At 38.0% G+C, this 21,196-nt stretch overlaps 2 protein-coding genes across 2 annotated transcripts in view; one reads left to right on the forward strand and one right to left on the reverse strand.

Annotated features, from left to right (window-relative positions):
• cmtm4 (CKLF-like MARVEL transmembrane domain containing 4) overlaps positions 1-11,598 on the forward strand; it is a 16,258-nt gene extending 4,660 nt beyond the window's left edge. Inside the window, exons 2-4 of the mRNA XM_024295710.2 lie at positions 3,761-3,937; positions 8,490-8,588; positions 8,763-11,598. Coding sequence (XP_024151478.1) covers positions 3,761-3,937; positions 8,490-8,588; positions 8,763-8,927 — 441 coding nt within the window. The 3' untranslated portion in view covers positions 8,928-11,598. The remainder of the gene's footprint in view (positions 1-3,760; positions 3,938-8,489; positions 8,589-8,762) is intronic.
• Positions 11,599-11,673: 75 nt separating this feature from the next.
• LOC112160858 (CKLF-like MARVEL transmembrane domain-containing protein 3) lies at positions 11,674-19,063 on the reverse strand. Its single transcript, XM_024295711.2, has 5 exons — positions 18,506-19,063; positions 15,040-15,195; positions 14,876-14,971; positions 14,685-14,802; positions 11,674-12,931 (listed from the first exon to the last, which is right to left on the reverse strand). Exons 1-5 carry the CDS (start codon positions 18,620-18,622, stop codon positions 12,903-12,905), a joined length of 516 nt encoding a protein of 171 aa, XP_024151479.1. The 5' UTR covers positions 18,623-19,063; the 3' UTR covers positions 11,674-12,902.
• Positions 19,064-21,196: the final 2,133 nt, after the last annotated feature.

The following is a 21,196-nucleotide window of genomic DNA, read 5'->3' on the forward strand; positions in this document are numbered from 1 at the left end:
TTTGGTTTATTTTAAACATTAATTATAGAAAATAAATCAAAAATCACACTGCACTGATAAAGACAAAATGAAAAATTGATGTTAATGTCAGAAGAAAATATCTGTGTAATTACTTAATTAATTCTTATAGCTTCTTTGCAAAATACTTCAATTCCACCCTGACATTTATGTTTTATTTTTTAATAAACATCATTCAAGTTTTATTATAAATATGCACAAACACATTTATTTAAGGTTAAAAAAATACTTATTTTTTTCTTCTTTGATATCGGGCATCAAATAAGTTGAAATAAACCTTAGACTACTATAGAAAACATGCTCAAGGCTATTTTTTTATTTTTCCTAACTTATTGATACAAGTCAATATTCCTGGAGTAAACTTCTATTTACCATTTATACTTAGTTTTTTAGGTGGGTTGCTAACAATTTAGTTGACAGTGATGTATGAGGAGCCAAAAGCCTTTTATTTTGGAAGATATTCTGCCAACTCATGCTTAGGTTCTTGTAAAAGCTGATGTGTATGACGGCGTTCTTTAAAAGCAACCACAAAAGAAAAAAAAAGTCATTCATTCAAGACAAAGAAGCATCTGTAGTTAAGATACCACATCAAGCAGAAGTTTGGCTCAAAACATGGTTGCGTTTTTTTTTTTTTTTTAATGGCTCCATCTGTGACCTTTAACATTAGATTAATAATTTGGCAAGGGCAGAATGGGGAGTGACCCCCCAGCAGGGTGTAACCTGAGCTAGGTGTGTCTTTTGTCTGTGGATCCGTCTCCATCCTCGTTCTGACTGGGTCAACAAACCGATAACCGCTCGATGCCCTCCTCGCTGTAAATGAAATTTGACACCTGGCACCTTTTAAGACCGCCAAACTACCTGTTTTCAAACACACTTTCCATCAGAGTTTTGTTTGGGATGGCTTAAGAAAACCCTTTTACTGAGCAACAACACACCATTAATTTGTATTTCCGTAGAAACACAAACAGGTGCTGTAGCGCCTTTTTATCCTCTCTTAATTCTCCACCCGTAACAGATGGTGTAGTGAGGGGATCAGAGCCCAGCACCATCTAAAGGTAACTAATAGTCCCTTTAATCCCGAAGATTAGGAAGTGCCTGGATGTAGGGCATGGAAGTGAGAGTTGATGTGCACGGCTGGGCTTGCACAGTGAGAATGGATAGTAGGGTCAAAGTTCTCGCAGAACAGCTTCCTGTACTTTTTGCCCAGCATGGTGCTTCCAGACTTCCTCCTCTGTGACTGCTGAACACCTGCTGCTCAGAGAGTGGTGGAGGCAAAACGCTTCACTCCGGAGACATGACATCATCTGCTTAAGCGGCCCCCGACCCCTCTTTGGGCGTATCCCTGGTTGTGTTGCAGTCGCACACCTTCTGATGTGAGGTCTGGGTAGGGGTGTTGGGGAGATGTCCTTTTAAAGACCCACACTTTTTTTAAATAGCCTAAAAACGGCATCATAATTAAGAGACCACTGGGAATGGTGACACAATTGATCAAAAGTGTGGATGTGCCTTTTTACTGTTACTCTGCGTACCATAGATTTAGATGAATGAACTGGAGTTTGGGACTAGCATTGTTCCTTTCTGGCTCCTAACCAGTGCCAGTAACCAGACAATGTTTCATTTGTCAGAACTGAAACACGCCCACCTCGTTAAACTAGATTGAGGGGCTTGATAGGGTCGACTGGTAAGCAGCCCGGGGCAAAAAAGGAGAGGAGGAAGCATCTTTTGTTTGTCCATCAATGTGGAGCAAAGTGATGAAACTGGCTTGGTATGGCATCTCTGACTGTTGGAGCTATGCAAAGATGGCTGACTTTGTTTCACTTTCAGTGGATGCTGTCACAGCTTCCTCTGATTTTCACACCTTTTGTTTTAGAGCCCATCCTCTGCACATGCAGTTGTACTACATGTTGGTTTTGTTAACCGTTTCTCACAAATGGGCATGCAGTTTGCACATGTGTGAACACTGGTTAAAAAAAAAATAAATCAAAGGTTATGGGCTGAACTGGATCCACCACATAAGCCTTGTTTCCACTGAGCGGTCCGGTCCGGTCCAGTCTGGTATTTTGAGCGTTTTCATTGTAAAATGGACCCTTTAAACAGTACTCTCTTGGGGGCCACCACCGATTTTTACTTTCAGGTACCATTATTTTCCCTTGAAAGAGGAATGACACAAGAAGATGTTGACTAAAGTCTGAATGGCCAACCTGTCTGAAAGGCTTTGAGCCTTTTTTTAACTTGTTCTGAATTCTTGGAATTCCATTACAGAATTCCTAGAATTCCAAAGACGTTTTTCTGTTAGCTAAAGCTTATACCTGCTCCATCTTCATTTATTTTATTATCTTCATCTTAAATGTACTGGTATAAATGCCTACTTGAGGTTATGCAGTGCTACTTTAATGAAAAACTAACTCCAATGAAAATCATGTTTTTGGTGGGTTTGATGTTTTTTTCTTTTGTTAAAAAAATGGAAGGCAAATATAAAGAAAATGAAGATAAAAATTGCATTTCTGAGTATTTCTTATTCAGATAATTGAGAATCAGGATTAGGTGAAAAAAATCCCGTCGGAAAAATATTTGTGACATAGAAAATAGGCTGGGCGGGTAATTAGTTCCCTGCTCCACGGGGCTGTAAACTAGCAGGAGAACACATAAACAGCTTAGCTATGGTGACAGGAAGAGGGGGTGGGGTTGCTCCGTATCAACAGTCCCACCCACAACTCAGAGGTGAATTTCTAATTAATAACTGCCGTTCTGCAGAAACTATGTCCTAGAAAATGACACAGGTTTTTTACATTTCATTTAGGCTAAAATTAGCCTAATCATTACAAGACGGAACACTTTTAAAGTAGATCAAAGATTATCAGAGAGGGTCTTCACTGAAGTTCTCCATCTGCTTGGTGTTTGGTTTTACCTCACAGAAGTCACAGGATCTGATCGCTTAGCTTCAACCAGCTGATTTATTTTGTGAGTGACACAGAAGAGAAATATGTCACCGAGGCCTTAACCCAACAGACTGTCATCAGAAAGTTAAAGGAGTCGTGCTGAAAATCACTCCCAGAAGGTCTTGACATTTGGATGTGGATGATCGCTCATATCTGGTTTTTATTTCCCCACTTTGATAATGAGAGCTCAGCAAAAAGCAGTCAAATGTATATTCCCCATGCATCAGCAAGATCCTTGTGCTTTATATCTATACAGTCATCATTCAGTCTCTGTGAGACTTTTTGGTATCTTTGACTATCGCAGCTCATCTGAACTATAATACCTATACCTGATGAGGTCCTGCAGCGACTTTCGGATAGTTCTGCTGTGTCTCTGGGTTTCCAGATGAGAACAGAAGGCCCAAAAAGCGGAATTCTTTTCATTTTGTGGTTGGGGTGATGGTTGTTGGCTGAAGGCTGGCGTCTTCTCAGTCTGCCAGGAATAGGACTCGTGAGATGAGCTGTTGGCCCCCAGTTTATTCCTGCAACAATCACCTTTCAATCTGTAGAGTTTGCACTCACAAACAGATGAAGTTTTTTTTAAACTCATTAATCAGTGCAATGAAGCCGAACATTTCCGTTTAGCACAAACACGAAGGGCTCCACGTCTGGGTAATGTTTTGTTCATAGTGACCTAGTTTTACTCTTGTGATTCACTAATAAGCTGCAGTTTATTGGTTATATTTACATGTTGCTGACTATATGTCTTTTTTTGCATTGAAACCATGTTTTTATCAGTAGTTTTGCTCTCTATCTGCCTCCAGGTCCTGTCGGTCATTGGTTTCATCTGCATAGAAACCGTCATGATGTGTTCTCCATGTGGAGGGGTCTACTTTTTTGAGTTCGTCAGCTGCAGTGCCTCCGTGGTGACGGGAGTTCTCCTCCTGATTTTCTGCCTCAACATCCACACCAAAGTCCCACACATCAACTGGAACCTGACGGTTTGTACAGTTCGGCCTCGTTGTATTATTTATTTATTGACCTCTATCTAACCAGGATAAGACGATTGAGATTTTTTGAGTCAAGAGGTAGCCACAGTTGGTTAAAAATACATTAAAACATTGAGACATTGTGTATTTTTTTGCTTCAAAAGAAAAACACAACCTAAATTTTATCTTCTTTAAAAGATTTTCCGTAAAAGCATTTAGCATATAAGCTTCTCTGGGCCTTATCTGTAACGGTTAACTTGACGGACAGGAAAGAATTCAATTTACAGCCAAACGTTCCTATCAGTGGTAACTCTAAAGTATTTCAGAGGACAGGCTCTCATCCCTGAATCACTGAACACTACTTACTAAAACCTTGTTTGACAAGAAAATTACCAACAGATTGGTTTGGATATTGAGAGATGTCATGGCTGAATGACATTTTCTGGTGTGAAAATGCCAACCTGTTCAGTCATAGCTCACAAGATGTGGAGTCTGATCTCTTAGAATCACACCAACTGGGTAGCAATTTTTGTGGATCGTAGTAAAATAAAAATAAAAAATTGCAGTGGACTAATTTGGGCTGAGAGTCCTCTAATGTCTAGAGGTCAGTGAAGGCACCACAAAGAGACGGGGTTCTGTTATTTAACCTGTCGTCGGGGGTTTTAGGGAAATAAAAGAGGGAGTGGTGGTACATGAGAAAGAATTAAGGTGTTTGTGGAGGACCCACTAGTTAATAAAACAAATAGACTAAAAAAAAAGCAACTTTCGTGGAGGGTTTTCTTCTGGTGTTGTTGTTGTTAACCACAAAATAAGGAGACTTAAAACAAGTAAAGTATCTGTGTCTCAGTGCAGGAAAGAGAGAGAGGAACACTACAGTATACTCTTCATTATCTTGTTAAAACGATAAAAAAAAAAGTAGTACAGGCTGTTTTCAACTTCCATAGTTTCTTTTTTATTAGCTAAACTGTGTGATCCTTGTTTTTCATCCTTTTTGCTGGGAGCTTGCTAAAATAAAAAAAGCATTGAATTTAAGAACATCTGTAAACTTTATATTTTTAATAAAAAGCATATAATGTTTTCTTTTTCTTCCATTTCACTGGTCATAAGTCTAAAATTGTTAAGAGATAATATGAGCGTATCATCAATTTTGAGTCTTGCATGTTGTAAATGATTTATTAAACTGATTTGTCCTCGTTAATGTGAGTTCTTCTAAAATGAGCTGATTTCTTACATCTGCTGTTGAGGCGACCGTCTTTTTTCACTTTTTTTTTACATTTATATTTTAAAATAGACTGTCTGCAGTTCAAAGTGCTTATTTTAGTGGATTGCTGGATCTTGAGCTCTGTCCATCCCCAGCTATCAGGTTGCTTCATATTTTCTCAGTACAGTTTTCTGCCTCAAACTCAAAACAAAAAAAAAGTCGGTCTATGGCTTTTCCGTTTGGCAGCGTAGCAAAGTCTCAAAGAGACCAGAGCCAATTAAAGCTGCTGATTTAGGAACTTTTACTGGATACCTCTGCTTTTGATCTAAAATCCTCCTGCTCCCTCTTTTCTTTACGATCATTTTCTTCTGGAGCTCAGATCTGGTTATCTTTCATTAAAAAATGATTTACAGTTTAGGAATATATAATAAAACTGACAGTCTTAGATTAAAAAAAAAATCTTACATTGTCCAGAAAAATATTTAGAGAATATTGCTTTTTTTATGACAGAAGCCCCCTCCCGTTGCCTTTTTTAAGACGGTTGAAGAAGTTATAGTTTCCACTTCCAACTGTTGTCGCTCACAAACCCATGATGGTTGGCAGCTGTCCATGAAGTTCAAAGCCGCTCCTCTCCGTTTGGGCCCCTGAAAACTTTACTGCTTGTCCTCATGTCGGTGTTAACCAACAGTTAACTTTCCTGCTCTGTTTCCAGCTGAACGCTGTGGGCTGACACTGGCACAACTCCTCCGTGGAGCGAGCTGCACTGTAATTTGGCTGACTCTCACAATCCTTTTTTTTTTTTTTTCTCTAAATCAAACTCTTTGCTACTTGACCCCACAGCCTCCAGGTTCCTCTGTGTGATGACGTTGGCAGCACAGAGCGCCTTCGTTTCACTTGAATGTCTTCCTTAAGGAAATGAGTTCAAGTTTTTATACCTCGATATAAAGCCTCCTGGTAGGAAGTATTTCTAGTCTAATTTGGTGGTTTGAAAATGGACAATATTTAGCCAGTTCACGGGCTACTAGAGAGGTTTTTCTATGAAGGTCCAATTCTATGTGGATGATGTGTGTTTTAAAATTAGTGATGCAATTGTCTGTTTTTGTGGTTAAAAGTTACACTTTTTCCACATTTCTCTTCCATTTATATAACTTGACACTGCTTTTGTGGTTCATCTCCTTATATCTCCACATTTAGCTGTTTTCCTTTCTGTGGTTTTGTCTCCGTTGTAGTTGTTCTTCTGCTGAATATGCAAACAGCTGACTTGTGTGGGTTTTTTTCTCATTAACTTGAGGTGTTCCTTCATTCTTTCAGCCCACTTTACTCATTTCACATTTACTTAACACACGATTGGACTCCCATAAAAGCCCCTTTTGGTTTGGACAGCTGGAATTTGCCACCCATGAAGAGGAGAAGTATATGCTGCTTCTCTTCTTCCTGAAGTCAAATGAAAATGTTTTTAAAAAATTCCAATCAGTCTTTGGCTTTCTGGGATTTGCTCAGATTTTTTTTTTAACTGACTCTGCAGTAGATTTTTTAGTTTCCATGACTACCTGCACTCATACTTTCAAACCAAAGAACAGTCTGACATTTTTTAACAAATAGGAGAAAATAGCTGAAAAGCAAAGGTCATGACTGGTATGGCTCCTATAAACTGTGTTCATATAGGACACTAGAAAGGTCATCCTGACTTGGGAGGGTGTGTGAACGGCTCAGATGGGACTCATTTTAGGCAGCTCATATCAGGTATGTGCAGGAAAAGAGTTTCTACACAAAACAAAGCAAACTCTGGACAGCTGTTATGGTAGGAAAAAGTCCCGCAGTGGTTTGTGTGCTTGAATGCAGCTCCATACTATCCGGCCTTTAGCTCCGAGTACCAGTGAGACTCGTGTATCTGCTGAACAAAGACCAGGCTAATAACCCTCATTTTAGCAGCTGGTGGATTTTTTTTTTTTTTTTAAGGTTTATGTTTATGCCGCCTGGTTAAAAAGTGATTTATGAAAGAGTCTGAAGGTTGACTCGGTTCACTGTAAAACTGATCTTAGTGGAGCTACAAAGTGGGAAAAGAAAGCACCACATTAGCAGGTGACTGTCAACAGGGCTGTTTCCTGTCGGGCCGGTTTGTCAGGGTGAGTGGAAGCGTTCGTCGTTTGTAGGCGTGTGTGCTCAGCATGTGGAAGTAAGTGTGTGTGATCAAAGTTTGCCATCATAGCTGGTATTATCGTCTGTTTCTGTGAGCTCAGAGTGATATGGGTCCATATAGATTACTCATTAAACATCAGAACCGCTCCAACATTATCTGAGGCTTTCTGCTCTCCTGCTTCATCGGTTTATGCATGCATCTTTTCATTCTCTGAGTGAGCCTTGTGTGTCAAACGAGAGACCACGCCTGTGATGATTACAGTCATGCATCTGGTCACGAGGACCTCTTGAATGACCCTCTATGACTGCCAGGGTCAGGGGTCTTGTCTGGGACTCCATTGTAATTTTAACCGGCCTCCTTGAAAGATCCACTCTGATGGAAAAAGTGTTTTTTGTGTGTTTTAAACATGTAATTGTAGGACAAGAATAAGGAAAATTAAGCTTAAAACAGCATTTTTTTAATGTATTTATGTTTTCAAGTTGGGAGCAAAGGAAAAATGTTGGAAAAAGAACTTTGTTGTAGCAGAGCTCTTGGCAATGGGGAGGGGAATGGGGGCGGGGTTGCTCTGGGCCAACATTCTCACCCACATTTCAGAGATGAATTTATAATAAACTTCTGTCACTCTGCAGAAACTATGTCTAAGAAATTGACACAGAAATAAAAAAATGTCATAATCATTATGAAAAAACCCACTGGGATCGCTTTTAAAAAAGATCTAACAATGATCCAAGTGAGACTTTAAAAAGTCAGTATGCTGTTAGAAAAAAAAATAGTTTGCTTTGAGTGATTGAAGGAAGTTCACTGTTTCTTCTAGCTTTACTATCATATTTTGACTTTATTTTAGTTTGTGACCTGCAACCTGATCAAGTGTGTCTCGCCTTTGCTTTGGGATAGGCCCCAGCAACCATGTGACCCAAAAAGGGTTTCATCGGGTTCGAAAGATGGATGGATGAATAAGTTTTAGTAAATACGCTTAACACACAAATTTGTTGTGCAATTTGTTAATAATAAGATGTTCTAAAAGATAACAAAAAGAGGGAAGCACGTAATTTCTTTTTTTTAAACTGTCAATTCAATAGTTACATTAAACAAAATCAACATTTTTTTTAGTGGAAGTTTTAGTAAAGGAAAGAGTTTGTTGTTTAGTGGTTAAAGTTGACTCATATAATGAGCTGAAACAGAAGCTTTGCTGTAACTTCTGTGTTTGACGTGTTCTCCTGCAGGACCTGGGGAACACGGCTATCAGCACGCTGTTCTTCTTTCTGTCGTCCCTGGTGCTGGCCTGCATCAACCAAGGAACTGATGCGGAAATAGCAGCAGTGGTGAGTCCTCAAAACCAGACTTGATTTCCACCAAAAAAGGCACGATTTTAAGATATGATTGGACTTCAGGTTGAGGTTTATCATGAAGACCGTGCGTGTACGGATTTAGTTCTGCTCTAGAACTGTACTTTTTCCTGTTCAGATTCACACACTGTAATTGTACTTCCTGTGCAGGTCTTTGGCTTCCTGGTGTCAGGTGTGTTTGGATTAAACACCTTCCTGGCAGTACGGAGGTATCGCCGTGGCAACGGGAGTCAGGGGGCAGCTCAGGCCAACGACTACATCCGAGCTCGCACGGCGTCTCGCGGAGAAATGGAAGCACGGTCTGAGATCGCATGAGGGGCGACCGGCGAACAGCTGAGGAGGAAGAGTGGCTCTGAACGGCTGACTGAGAAGGACAAGGCTGCAGTGATCCTGACTTTTAATCACACTCTCAGTGACAGCTGTTAGAGTTGAAGGTGGGCTTCTTAAGCAGCAGAAAAGAGCTGTGAGACAGAAAAAAACAAACTCTGGAGTGTGTGCTGACTCGTCTGAAGGATTTCTGTCACTGTGAATGTAGCCGAGCATTGAAGGAACGTCAGCTTTTGTACAGTTTTGTCATGACGTGACTGTGAAGTCTTAGAAATGTGATCACCGATCACTGGACCAGCAACATGCAGTAACCCGGAGTGCAAGAACGGTAAAACCCTTCAGCTCCAGCACTCTATGACCGCCCAACTTGTGAAAAATATTTTCTGAATTTGCTTTAGGCATTTTTACCCACTAACATTAAAAATGATCTTTTTTTTTCTTTCAATATTACAATTTAGAAAAGCTTTTTTTCAGGAAGATGTTACAGCGCCTCCTACTGGCAAAAGATTAATACTAAGCATGAATTGTTCTATGGAATCTGTTTCAGGATAACTCTATTTCCTGTTTCTTACTGTCGTGACGCTCTCATCGATCCAGGCTTCAATGTTTTAGCTCTGTTAGCTCATAGCACTAAAAACAAAAAACAAATTTGATCAATAACATTCTGTGGTTTTTTTCTTAGACATTATTACACTTGAGGTGCTTTAAAAATTTTCCATTTTGATGAGGCCTCTCCTTGGACAAAGTTTGTTAAAAGATGCTCCTTAACCACACCTTAGTTTACCTGCTAAAGTCATCTTAATTCCGATTGTGTTGACTGTCTTCAGATGAGTCAACACAGCCAAAACTTCCTGCTTCACAGAAACTCAGTGAAACTTAAAGACCCACTCCGATGAAAATCGTGTTTTTAAACATTTTATTGTGGCGTTTTTATGACATATTTAAAGAAAATTAAGTTCAAAAATGGATATTTTGGAATATTTCTTTATTCAAATTGTTGTGAATCGGGAGCAGATAAAAAAGCAGTTTGAGGTGCTCCGTCCCATTCCGATTCATCCATTTGCAGACAAATAGCTTTATGTACTTCTTAATTTTTCTGTACCGCTGGATAGCTGCGATATTGCTCGCCATTTTTGTTGCACCGCTAATGTTAGGTTGGGGTAGTGGGGTAGTGAGGGGCTGTAAGCTAGCAGGAGAGAGATGGAAACTGATGGCTTACTCCATGCCAAGGGTCCCGCCCACAACTTGGAGGCAAATTTCTGATGAACTACTGCCACTCTGCAGAAACTATGTTCTAGAGAATGCTTTGACAACAGATTAAAAGATGATTGGAGTGGGACTTTAAATTGTAGTTTTCAGGGACTCTTTAAAAGAAGAAGCTAACTATAATGTTTCTTAACTTTACCTAAGAAACTTAGAATGGTTTACTCTTATCTGCTAGAAACTGATTCAAATATTTGAATAATCTTTTAAATTTTGTGTTATAGTTTGCATCTATTCCCCTTTGCACAAATTTGACTCGACAGATCACACTCATTTCTGACCAAAGTGAAGTGAAATTTAAAAAAACTTTTTTTTTTTCTTTCTAAATAAAATAGCTGAGATCAGTTGCTCTCAGTCTGGAAAACTGCCTCTCAGGTCCTCCCATCTGCGATTCCTTGAAAACATTTGAGGTTGAAACCACAGGGTGCCTCCATCTGAATGCTGTATTTCATATTGCCTTCCTGATTTTCAGTCATGACAGGAATGTTGCAGAACACTGAATGAGAGCTGGAGGGGGGTGGAGAGCGTAGGAAAAAGAAACTCGGTACAGTTTGCGTTCATTCTGTTTGCATATGTACATACACAGTATGACTGCAGATGTCATGTATTTAAAAAAAAAAAAAACTGCATTGCAGCTGCTATTAAATCTGAAACAGCAGATCCCTCACTCCTGAAATGTTTTTTCTGAATGCACAGTAGACTTGTAGCAAATAAAAAAATGATCTTACTGTTAAATATGAAGGACATTTCATGCTAAATGTCTTGCATTGTTTTAATGTATGAAAATGTCACTACACAACTGCTAGCACAGGTTAAAACACTAGTAATTGCAGGACCTAAGTTGACTCTAGAGCCCCCTCTGCTGGTGCTTCTAGAACATGTCTTTCTTTGACCTCTCTAAGCAGCCAGAAAGATTCTGTTATTTATTTATGAATGGGACCGTTCCATATTTTTGCATTCTAGTAAAAACAATAATCAGTGATCTGCAGCTTGATAAGTAGCCTCACACTGCTTGAGTAATCAGGCGTTTCTTGCGTTAGAATTGACCTCCACGTTTCTTTACTGTCCTCTTGGCTTAATGACCAAACTAGCTGTAGAAAAAGACAATCATTGGTATTTATGTTGGTGACCAAATAAAATACGTTTGCTTTGGATTGATGCTTAAGACACTTTTACAGAAAGAAATTCATACAAGTGCGTAATTTCTTTTTAGTTTGATAAATTTGTCATATTTTCGTAAATGTTTAATCTGTGTTTTTATAAATGCTTATTAATTGTTACTAAAAATGTGTATTTGAGGAAAATGAAACGTTAGACTTCTAATTTCCTGATTCTGCACCTCTGTTTTTTTAAGTGTGTACTTTCTTTTGTAATTATTAAACCAGTCTGACACATACATCTGTCCTTTGCTGTGTTTTTGCATTCAAAATACTTAAACATCTGTTTAAAGCTCAAATAAGGATTTAAAAAAAGAAGCAAAATGTTTTATTTAAACACAAAAAGCAAAACAAACAGTTAAACAGACGTGTACACATAACAGAAGTTTTGTGTCACTAAAACAATTGAGCATTTCACAGATAAAACCAGGTTCCTCATTTTGTTTTCTTTTTTAAAATTGATCAATTTTTACTGAGTAAAAGGTGGCCGACCGTACATCTACAGCATCAGTCCCACAGCTTTACATCGATGTCGATCTGGATCTTTCAACCAATAAACCTTCATTTGGGTGGCTAAGTTTCCTTTTGATGCTAGTCCAACATTCATTTAGTTTGTGAAGTTCTGTAGTGCATCATTTGTTTTTTTTTTTAAAAAAGGCATCAAACCAATAAAATATGTTTTCACCAGTAATAATGAATTTGAAATAGAAATATGGAACACTACCATTGAAAAAAAGATTTGTTTGAATGTTTTTTGACCCAGAAATGAGATCACAAAACAGGATCTGGCATAACTTATGTGTTCTACCTTTTTATCACATTGTTGGTGTTTTTTTAATAAAATGAACATTTCTTAAAAAAAAGTTTTAAAGAATGATTTAAATTTTTCCATAAAAACTTTCAAAGTTCATAAATGGTTTATGGCACATTATAAACAACTGTTTAGCAACTGTATTAGAGAGGTTGTGACCAGCCAACCGATATGTCCTTAAACACACCAAACATCTTGTTCTTAGTAAAAATCTGTTTTTTACATTTCAAATTTCAATAATTGACCCATTTTTTTTAAATTGTTGGTTCTTAATTCAGTAAGAAGTTAGAAAAAAAAATAGTGTAATCCTTTGATTTACCTTAAAAACATTTTTTTTAAGATTCTAGACGTGATTTAAGAAACAGTACTTCACAGCATGACAAAAATATTACAACATTTGTCAAATAAAAATGGCTTTAACCAGAACACAAATATGATGCAAAAGTATGATAATAACTAGAAAAAAAGTGTCAGTCAAGGTAATTTTTTTGTAAATGTATGTTTTGTCATGTTTACAACAACAAAAAAGGTTTTTCAAATTTGAAGGGTCCACATCTACATCATGGAACTGACTGACAGCAACTGATGCCCCCCTAAATGTAGACATACTCTCATTAACGTGGAGTTATGAAATAATGAAACACCAGCAGGTCTTGACAGATGGCAGCCCTGCAGTCATCACTCCACTCGGGTTTCAATGAAACACGTCTCCTGGTGAAGCTCTCAGAGGTTTCAGTCGGAGTCGGAGTCGGAGAAGTTGTCTGGGAAAGAAAAGTACAAAAAAAACACGTTCAGGTTTTTTTTTACCTTTAAAGTACAGCTAAAGAGTCAAGGACATAAATGGGCTTCTTTAAAGACGAATATGATTATTTATGTAAATGTTTCTGCTGTTCGAAAGGAAAGACGTAATGGTTGCAGAAAAACACACTTTGGTTTTTCTTGTATCAGAGAATGAGAAAACTGTACAGTTAAGAAAAAACATTTACACATTTCTTGGATTTATTTATTTATTTACTTTGTTTGCTTTTCATGTGTTTTGCATCTGTAGCTAAACTTTTAAAGTATCTAGCTGATTAATCTAGTCCTAAAACAATGCTAAAACCATGACTGAAAGTAGAATTAATCTTTTATCAGTACTGAATAGTGATTGACTAGTGTTTATGTTTTAATATTTAAATTAGGCTTTACAAAAGCTTTTTACATTTTAAAAAGCAACCAAATACCCAGTAGAAGTTGCTCCATTTATATTAAAGAGAGCAACAAAATCCCACTAAAGTTGAGAAAAGAGGTAGAAGTGTGATGGTCTGGGTATGGAAGGCTCCCCCCACTGGTGGAACTTTGAATTTCACACCATTAAATCCCAGAGTATAATAAATATGTACAAACACGAGGTTTTTGGAGCGGAAGAATGACCAAAAACAGAAGTCCACATCCAAACACTTAGAAGTCTGTGTCCTCCAAATTATTATGAGGTGGAATGACCAAACCTGATAGCTGGTGGATACCTATTAAAAGTCCCGCTCTGATCATTTTCTGATCTATTTTAAAATAGATTTAAAATTATGATTATTTCAGCAAATTTTTTATTAAAAAATGTTGTTTTCTAGGACATAGTTTCTGCAGAGTGCCAGTTGTTCATTAGAAATTCAGCTTTGAGTTGTGGGTGGGAGCAACCCCGCCCCCTCTTCCCTGTCCCATTGTGGAGCGGAGCAGCCAGGAGACTTCTGGCCCAACCACTAATAAGTCCCTTTTTCAAACGACATTTTGAATCCTTTCCTGATTCACAATGATTTGAATAAAGACTTATTTAGAAATGCAATTTTAAGCTTGATTTTATCTCAATATGTCATGAGAAAAATGCCACAAGAACATCTTAAGAACACTAAAAAAAAAAACATTTTAGTCTGAATGTGTCTATTGAATTTTAATCTTAAGCAGAAATAATTTATTTGATTCTCGAAAGTTGAATTAAAAACTTTTTAAGCCAATTATTTTTTTAAAGGTTAACCAAACCATAAATTATTTTTTTTGGCTGTTGATCTCTATAAATGGGGCTTTGAAAGTGCCCTCCTGTCGGTCACAGCCAAATTTTTGACAAATTGAAACAAAACTGTTTAATTCTTCAAAATATGGTCAAAAATCGCCTGTGTGCTGCCCCCTATAGGTTGATATGTGGTATTACAGTTGAATTTTGTGATTGGTCAAACCACGTACAGTTCAGAAGTCTGACATCATGATCTGCAGGTCTAGTAATGATAACGGTCCTGCCCCCAAGCCCCACCCCTCTGACTGGATTTTCAAATTTCGGCAGTGGGTGGAGTCAGCCTTCAACTTCCTGGTTTGGTTACCCTTTAAAAAGTGGCTACATTTTAGAAGTTTATTCTGTGTGTAGTTTTTGTTTAACATGCTATTTCCTTTTGCAGATGAGCAAAACACAAATTTCATAGTTTTTTGAAGTCTATTCTTGGTATTTTAAAAGTTTTTTATGCAGCAATCTTTCCCGTGTGTTGGTACCTTGATGTGCTGACGGTTCCTCAGTGGATTCTCCTCCTTGTTTCAGGAAACTGGCCAGCTCGTTAAAAATAAGATAAAAATCTAAAGCAAAAACAATAGTGGCAATAAACCCAAAGACCTGCGGAGAGGAGGAAAGCCTGATGAGATCTGAGTGGAAAACTCTATCAAAAGATCAGAGTAGGTAGTGTTACCCCTGCAGCTTTAGAGGAGCCGTCATCGTATTTGGACACCGCCATTATGGAGATGATGAAATAGATTATGGAGGCCGTTACACATCTCACAAAATCCTTGGAGAGAAAACAGACAACTGAAAAAAGTACATATTTAAGACTGCTTTTTGCAAAGAGATGCTCACCATAAGTGGCCAGCAGAAGCCTTTAAACCTCTCGTTGAATTTTGTAGAGTAAGCAAACAACAAGAAGATGGCCCCCAGGAACTCCAGCAGGGGGACGGTCACAAACGCCGCCGCTGCCGAAGCCGCAAAACACAAAAACGAAATGAAGGAAAGACCCTGAAAAAAAACCCAAAACATGTAGTTAGTGATTCCATCAGTGAAGAGTTACATGTTGATGAGCTCCAACTGATAAAACATTTATTATCTCAGATCTGCACTTTCTGCATCACCTTAAAGCTGCCCACTTCCTGCAGACACACAGTAGGTGGAGCTCATCTTCATTCACTCAGACTGCTGCACCAGTCCCACATGCATACGCAAGCATTAAAAAAAACTTGAGTGCGTAACAATGAAAGAGGAAGTTTTACGAGCAGCTAACTGCTATGTGAGAAGACTGAGCCCGTCTGACCTTTGGTGCGTTCCATTAGGAGCTAATGAAAGCGAGTCCAGACGCTGTACTCTCACACGCCATCTTGTCTCTGTGTCCAGTTATCCTGAGGGAGAAACTCCCCAAAATACTGCAACTGGCCACACTTGAGTCATTATCTAGCAGGAAGTCTTTGAGATCAGAAGGCCGTACTTCACATTATACTCACTAGTTATGTTTTATAACTGTTATTAGTTATGGACTGAGCTTCTCTTTTAGGTGAAAAGGAAAACTTCACACATTTCTTCTGATCTGCTTGTTCAGACTTTGAAAATCCTTCAAATAAAACAAAACTCTGTTTTCCCACCTTAAGTATTTTTAGTCTTAGGTTTGGTCTAATAACCCATACGAAGCTTTTTTTTATATATATGTTGGAGTACTTTACGTGAAAAGAAAATGCTTGCTCAGCAGGAGGCCAGGCTGACTAATACTACAAAGAATGGCAGAGCTGGTCTGTTTTCTCTTTGACCTCACCACAGTCAGATAAGTGACTGTGGTTAGAATAACACAGAGCTTTTAATGTCAACAGCCACCAAGTTACAGCAAGGAGATTTCAACACGCACAAGATAATGTTATATTGTTAGATTCATAGGTTTATTTGAAGTGTTTATTGTAGACAGCAGAACATAATCAAACATATATACCAAACTCATAACAAAAAGGTGAAATGTATAGATAAAAAAGGAAAAATTAATAAAAAATGTAAGAACAAAAAAAAAATCAGATATTAATAATGATCATAAATATAGATATTTTTGGCAGTTATGCATATAATACACACGTATGTCACCTTTATTATTATTATGATAATCAACCCTGTATGGTAAATAAGTTCTTTCTAAATAACTTTTGCCGTATTTAAATAAGCAATAATGTTATTTCATTACATAAATATGAAATTAAGGTGGGCCAAAGTCTCACTTCTCTGCTACAAATCTAAAAACTACGCTTACAGACAAATAAACGTCTTTGTTTTCCTCGTCTGAGCTTCCACCTGTCTCAAAACTGTTGTGTAGCTCTTGCTACACTAATGTTAACTTGGGGCTTGTGAGGTGTTATAAGCTAGTGGGAAAGTATGTTAACCCTTGTGCTATTCTAAGCATGTTAATGTTGGGAGTTCGGTTGTCTGGAACCCATAAGACAGTGCACTGAACCTTTTCTTTTCAATAATTTTATATATTCATGAAATCCTGTCCACTTTTGTCATAGGAGGGATAACAATTCATTGTCTGGACCCTAAAAGATAGCACAAGGGCTAACATAGGGAGGCTGGGATTTCAAAGTAAAATAGGGCTGCCACAATTAGTTGACAAATCAAGGACTAATTGACTATTAAAATAGTCAACAACTAATTTATTGGTCGATTAGTTGTTACTTCTATTACATGGAGTCAGAGTGTAGTAAAGTGGAAATTTATTACAGCATTATTATGGCTTTTTGGACTTTTTGGGCATTTATTAAGGTTTTTTGGGCTATTTTGGAGTTTAGCTAATATTTCAGCTGTATGCTAGCTATTTTGGCTAATTTAGGATTTTTTCATTTTTTAGGCTAATTTAGAATAGCTTATATTTCAGCTACATGCTAACTATTTTAGCTAATTTAGGATTAATTTTGTTTTTTTAGGCTATTTTGGAGTTTAGCTAAGTTTTAAGCTGCATGCTAGCTGTTTTGGCCAACTTGTGTTTTTTTCAGCTATTTAGTCTAATTTGGCATTTAATTAATATTTTAGATCAGCTTCAGTGATTTCAGCTATCAACTTAAGTGTTTTTAGCTATCAGTTTCAGCGTTTTCAGCTATCAGCACTAGCATCTTCAGCGGCCAAATTTAGCTTACAGCATTCGCACTAGCATTATCCCAGGTAATGCTATCTATCTAGTTTTTAGTTAGTTTAAAGCTAATGATGGTTAAGATGTGTGCTGTAAATCCAGTTTGCAAATGATCCAATTTGTCGACTAATCAGAAAAAATAATCAGTGATTAGTCGACTATTAAAATAATCGTTTGGACTATTCTGTACTGTACCGCCCTCAACCTAGAGGGGAATTTCTAATGAGTTACTGCTGTGCTGCAGAAAATATGTCTTAAATGGTAAATGGTGTATACTTGTATAGTGCTTTTCTACCATCCTTGAAGGGGACCCATTCACTCACACATTCACACAATGATGGTGGCCTCAATGCCGAACACTGGCGCCAACCTGGAAGGTTGAGGAGAATGTGGGGTTCAGTGACTTGCCCATAGACCGTCTAAATAAAATGTATGTCATTTTGTTATTCAGGTCAATAGTGCTGCCCAAGCACACTTCAACATGTGGGCGGGCAAGGCAGGAATCGAACTTGCAATCATCTGATCAGGAATTGACCGGCCTACTGCTGCACCACGGCCGCCCCAAATACAACAGCATTTTTTTAAAGTACATAATCATAATTAAAAGACCACTGGGAAAGATTTTACAATGGAAAGCAATAGTTGGAGTGGAACTTTTTTTCTCTCTCTCTTCAGACGGAGCTGTGAAAGAACCAGTGCAGTGATATAGGAACTCACACCTCTCACTACCCGTTTCCTATTGGTCATAAATGTCTTATAATGTATTATTATTCCTGCTCCATTTTCCAGGTTGGGTCTGCAGACTTAAACCAGTCTGTGAGTGCTGTACAACAAGTCCCAGCTTCAGGCTGAAGTGATCAGAGTCACATGCTCTCCATGCATGAAGACCCTGCAAAAGTTGCTGACCCTCAACCCCACCCAAAAACACCCATTCCTCCAGCAACTTCAATCAGTTTGATTGAAACCAAGAAACAGCTTAAAATCCCTTTAAAATCTAAACTTTAAACTGTTTCATCAAATCATAAACTGATTTATTTCATTCTGATAACATCTGAAGGTGATAAAATATCATTAAAATACAGTTTAAGAACTGATTCTTCACTCTCCATTGGCATAAACGCGCATAACTTTAGCCTCGCATGAACTTCATCCCTCGAGTTGTTTATTTCTCACCACTTCAGCGATGAGCAGCATTCCTTTCCTGGAGGTGGCGAACTCTTTACTGGGCAGAACCGAGAGCAGGGCGGACTGGCGCGCCCCGCTCGAGTCCGGATCCTCGATGTCCCCCATTGTTGAAAGATCCACTTCCCCTCGAGCCCCCGACGCGCTAAAACCAGCGGATCGCGCGCAAAGCCAGACACCATAAAGCGGAAAAAAGACCCCCCCAAAAACCGAGGAGGAGGCGCGATCTGGTTCGTCTCTGAGGTGGAAACGGAAACAATGACAGCGCGGAAACCAGCTCCAAAAAGGCGCAACATCTGCTTCATGTAGATGTGAAATGTGATCCGGGTAGAGCAACTAACTCACAGGGAACATCCACCTCCTCAAATCACACACTTTGTTTCAGCTTAACAAAACAAGGATACTACACAAGATGCAATATTAGAATTAAAAATGTGATCTCGGTTTAAACTTAAATCTAAAATGAAAATGCTGTGATTGGAGGGTGAGGATTTGGGTTATGGGGAAGTGAAAACAATGCAAAACACCCACAAGAGTTGGAAATACAATGTATTTTTGATACATCTATGTGCAATAAAACTACGGAGCCCCTAAAGGGACACAAAAGTGGGGGGGAAAAGTAGTTTCTCTGCACACCCGAGAGCAACTGGTGTGCAGGAGAAACTAATATATATCTATTTATTTTGATGTTCCTGAAACAAAGAAAAAAATTAAAATAACATAAAAATCCATCACTCCTCCAACTTTTGTACCTGAATGTCAAAGGTCAGATCACAGTGCTTTCAAACCACCCAAATGTTTTTTTTAAAAAAAGAAGTTTCAGAAGAGGAAGCAAAAGTGCCATCTTCCTCCTACAACACATTTCTAAATTCAACATTTAAGGGTGTGCTGTGACTCACTACAAGAAGGCAAAGAGGAAAGTCAGCCTCTGAGTTCCAGCAGGTCCAACAGAAGCACAGAAGAAGTGACCTCTCTGTGTCCATTTGTGCAGATACTGCAACAAGACACACAAATACCACAAAGAAATTCACCCGAAACAGAGACAATCATTAGAATAATCATGCACGATTCTGCAGAACAAGAGGAACTGAGCTGAGTTTGACTTTCAAACAGGTTTTGGTGCTGAGCACTGCTATTTTCAACACACTAAATATAAAACCAAAGCATGCAAAATGGAGTTCACACTTTTTTTGTCATCAGTAGAGGGTAAAAATAAAGTAAAAGCAGGAACATCTTTGTTGAGTTTCAATTATTTAGAAGTTGAACAGCAAATTCTAGAAGACACAAACACTTCTTACCATCTCTGTTAGTTTTCCTTCTTTTTTGGACTCAAGAAAAGCTCCAAGATTGTTTTGTTTGAATTCTCTGACATGATGTGTGAATTCAGAAAGCACAAAGAAAACAGACTTCTATTTGTTTCCTGAAACTTGCAGTCTCTTTCAAGCTGGAAGGAAGTGACTGATAGCATATTATGACTTTTTTTTGCACTACTGTGGCCTAAAAAGTGTCACAAATTTTATCACGAGCAATATCTAGCAACAAGGTAACTAATGTAAAGCTTTATTTTTATTTAGGGAAAACTTCAAAAATAAAGTTGAGAAGTCTAAAAAGGACAGGTAATTAGGATGATCCACTCAAAGTTCAAAGTAAGAGCAAGTTGAGAGTGGGATTCATGTTGGATTAGACTCAATCGTCTGTGGCTTATTGTCCTAAATCTTCCAGAAATTAAAGACAAACTCCAACAAAAAAGATGTTTTTTGGTGTTTTTAAGATGTTTTCTTCATGATAGAGGGCAGCTATGAAGAAAATTAAGGTAAGAATTGCTTTTCTGAGTATTTCTTTATTCAAATTGAGGTGAATCAGGAGCAGAGAAGAAATGCAGTTAGAAAAAAGGAACATATTTGTGGCATAGAAGGGTCGGCCACAAGCTCCCTGTTCTGAGTTCTCAGAACCGGGGAGAGGAAAGGGGGCGGAGTTGCTCTGCACGGTCAGTTCCACCCACAACTCAAAGCTGAATTTCTAATGAACTCCTGCTGCTCTGCAAACACTGTTCAAGAATAGTACACAAAGTTTTTGATTTTGACTAAAAACAACGTAATCATAATTAAAAGACCACCGAGAAGGATTTTAAAATAGATCAAAAGATTATGTACACCTTAGATCGTGGGCCGAACAGGATAAACATTTGTTGAACACACTAAAACGACATTTTATAAACTTTAAAGATGTAACTTTTTAACATAACTATGAATTAAAAACAGGCAGGGACATTATTCTAGAATAAATCAACTTAAACCAAACCCCCTAATGCTGAGGGTCAAGCAGGGAGGCATTGGGTCCCACCGTGGATTTGAACGTGTTCCAGTCTCAGGGTGGACACTCTCCCACAAGAGCACTGAGATCAGAACTTTTCCAATACAAACAATTCTTTTAAGTTCAAAATCTTCACTTTTTTGTGACACATTATGAAGCCGTGTTTTTTTTCTAAGTAAGAACATGAAAAAAATCAAAAGAACACACAGAAATAAGTGTATTATGCAGTTATGATTTTATGAACAGTACAAGAAGGAAAATCTTTAGAAAAAAATAAAAATCGATTTAAAAGATTGAAACTTTGCAGCATTGCCTTAAAAGTTCTTCAGAATAAAAGCATTTCCCTTTTATTTTTCCCATTTTTTGAAG

Source organism: Oryzias melastigma, linkage group LG3, assembly GCF_002922805.2.
Source record: "Oryzias melastigma strain HK-1 linkage group LG3, ASM292280v2, whole genome shotgun sequence".
In the NCBI taxonomy this organism is placed as follows: Eukaryota; Metazoa; Chordata; class Actinopteri; order Beloniformes; family Adrianichthyidae; genus Oryzias; species Oryzias melastigma.

Coding starts and splice junctions, on each gene's coding strand:
- LOC112160858 (XM_024295711.2), bottom strand. CDS start 18,622: ATGGGGGACATCGAGGATCCGGACTCGAGCGGGGCGCGCCAGTCCGCC. Junction 14,803..14,875: donor GCTCCTCTAAAGCTGCAGGG/GTAACACTACCT, acceptor TCCTCTCCGCAG/GTCTTTGGGTTTATTGCCAC. Junction 12,932..14,684: donor GGAACCGTCAGCACATCAAG/GTACCAACACAC, acceptor TTTCTTTCCCAG/ACAACTTCTCCGACTCCGAC.